The 646-nt window shown below is 57.3% G+C and overlaps 1 protein-coding gene across 1 annotated transcript in view; it reads right to left on the bottom strand.

The window, feature by feature from the left end:
• The window catches only part of ndufv3 (NADH:ubiquinone oxidoreductase subunit V3), a 13,898-nt gene that overhangs the window by 13,138 nt on the left and 114 nt on the right, over positions 1-646 (bottom strand). The window contains exon 2 of the mRNA XM_048602641.1: positions 528-643. Coding sequence (XP_048458598.1) covers positions 528-572 — 45 coding nt within the window. The 5' untranslated portion in view covers positions 573-643. The remainder of the gene's footprint in view (positions 1-527; positions 644-646) is intronic.

A 646-nucleotide genomic window follows, 5' to 3' on the forward strand; every position in this document is an offset into this window, starting at 1 on the left:
TCAGAGGAGCAGGAAGGCTCCAAGCAGCATCAGAGGAGCAGGAAGGCCTGCTCCTATGATGCTGCTTGGCCTGCTGTGTTCATCCAGCTCTACACCTTGTTATAACAACATTCCCAGTCTCAGTTTCCCAACGGCTGAGCTGAAAGAAAAAAATCCACACCTTAAGGGGCACAGTCAGAGAATGAGGCAATCCCTGTGAAGGTGAGGCAGTTGGTCACTCTGAAAGTACAGCAGACAATCTGTGCACAGCAAGATCCCACAAACATCACATTACATATTCCCTTCGGCAGCCACTCAGTGACTGGGGATGGGCCATAAAAACCAGCGACGCCCCCATCCCCTGGTGTCACAGTCGGTGCGGGGCTCACAGCGAGCTCGCTGTTATATTTGATGTAAACACAGGGCCGTGCCCGCTAATGTGGGTCTGAGAGGCCCAGGGCCTGTCGGACACACACAGGCCGCGGCTTTCTCGCTCCGACGTGCCCATAACTCAGCGAGAGGACAGGCCAAGGCTTCGGGCTCTGTACCTGCCGCAAACCGCCGACCCTGGATCCGAACAGCGCCGCCGCCATCTTCACATTCAGGACTGACCGATCCTCCCGGAAATGACCCGGGCCCGTCTCCCGGGGACGCCGGAAATGACCCG

Source organism: Rhincodon typus, chromosome 11 (genome assembly GCF_021869965.1).
Source record: "Rhincodon typus isolate 14 chromosome 11, sRhiTyp1.1, whole genome shotgun sequence".
Lineage (NCBI taxonomy): Eukaryota > Metazoa > Chordata > Chondrichthyes > Orectolobiformes > Rhincodontidae > Rhincodon > Rhincodon typus.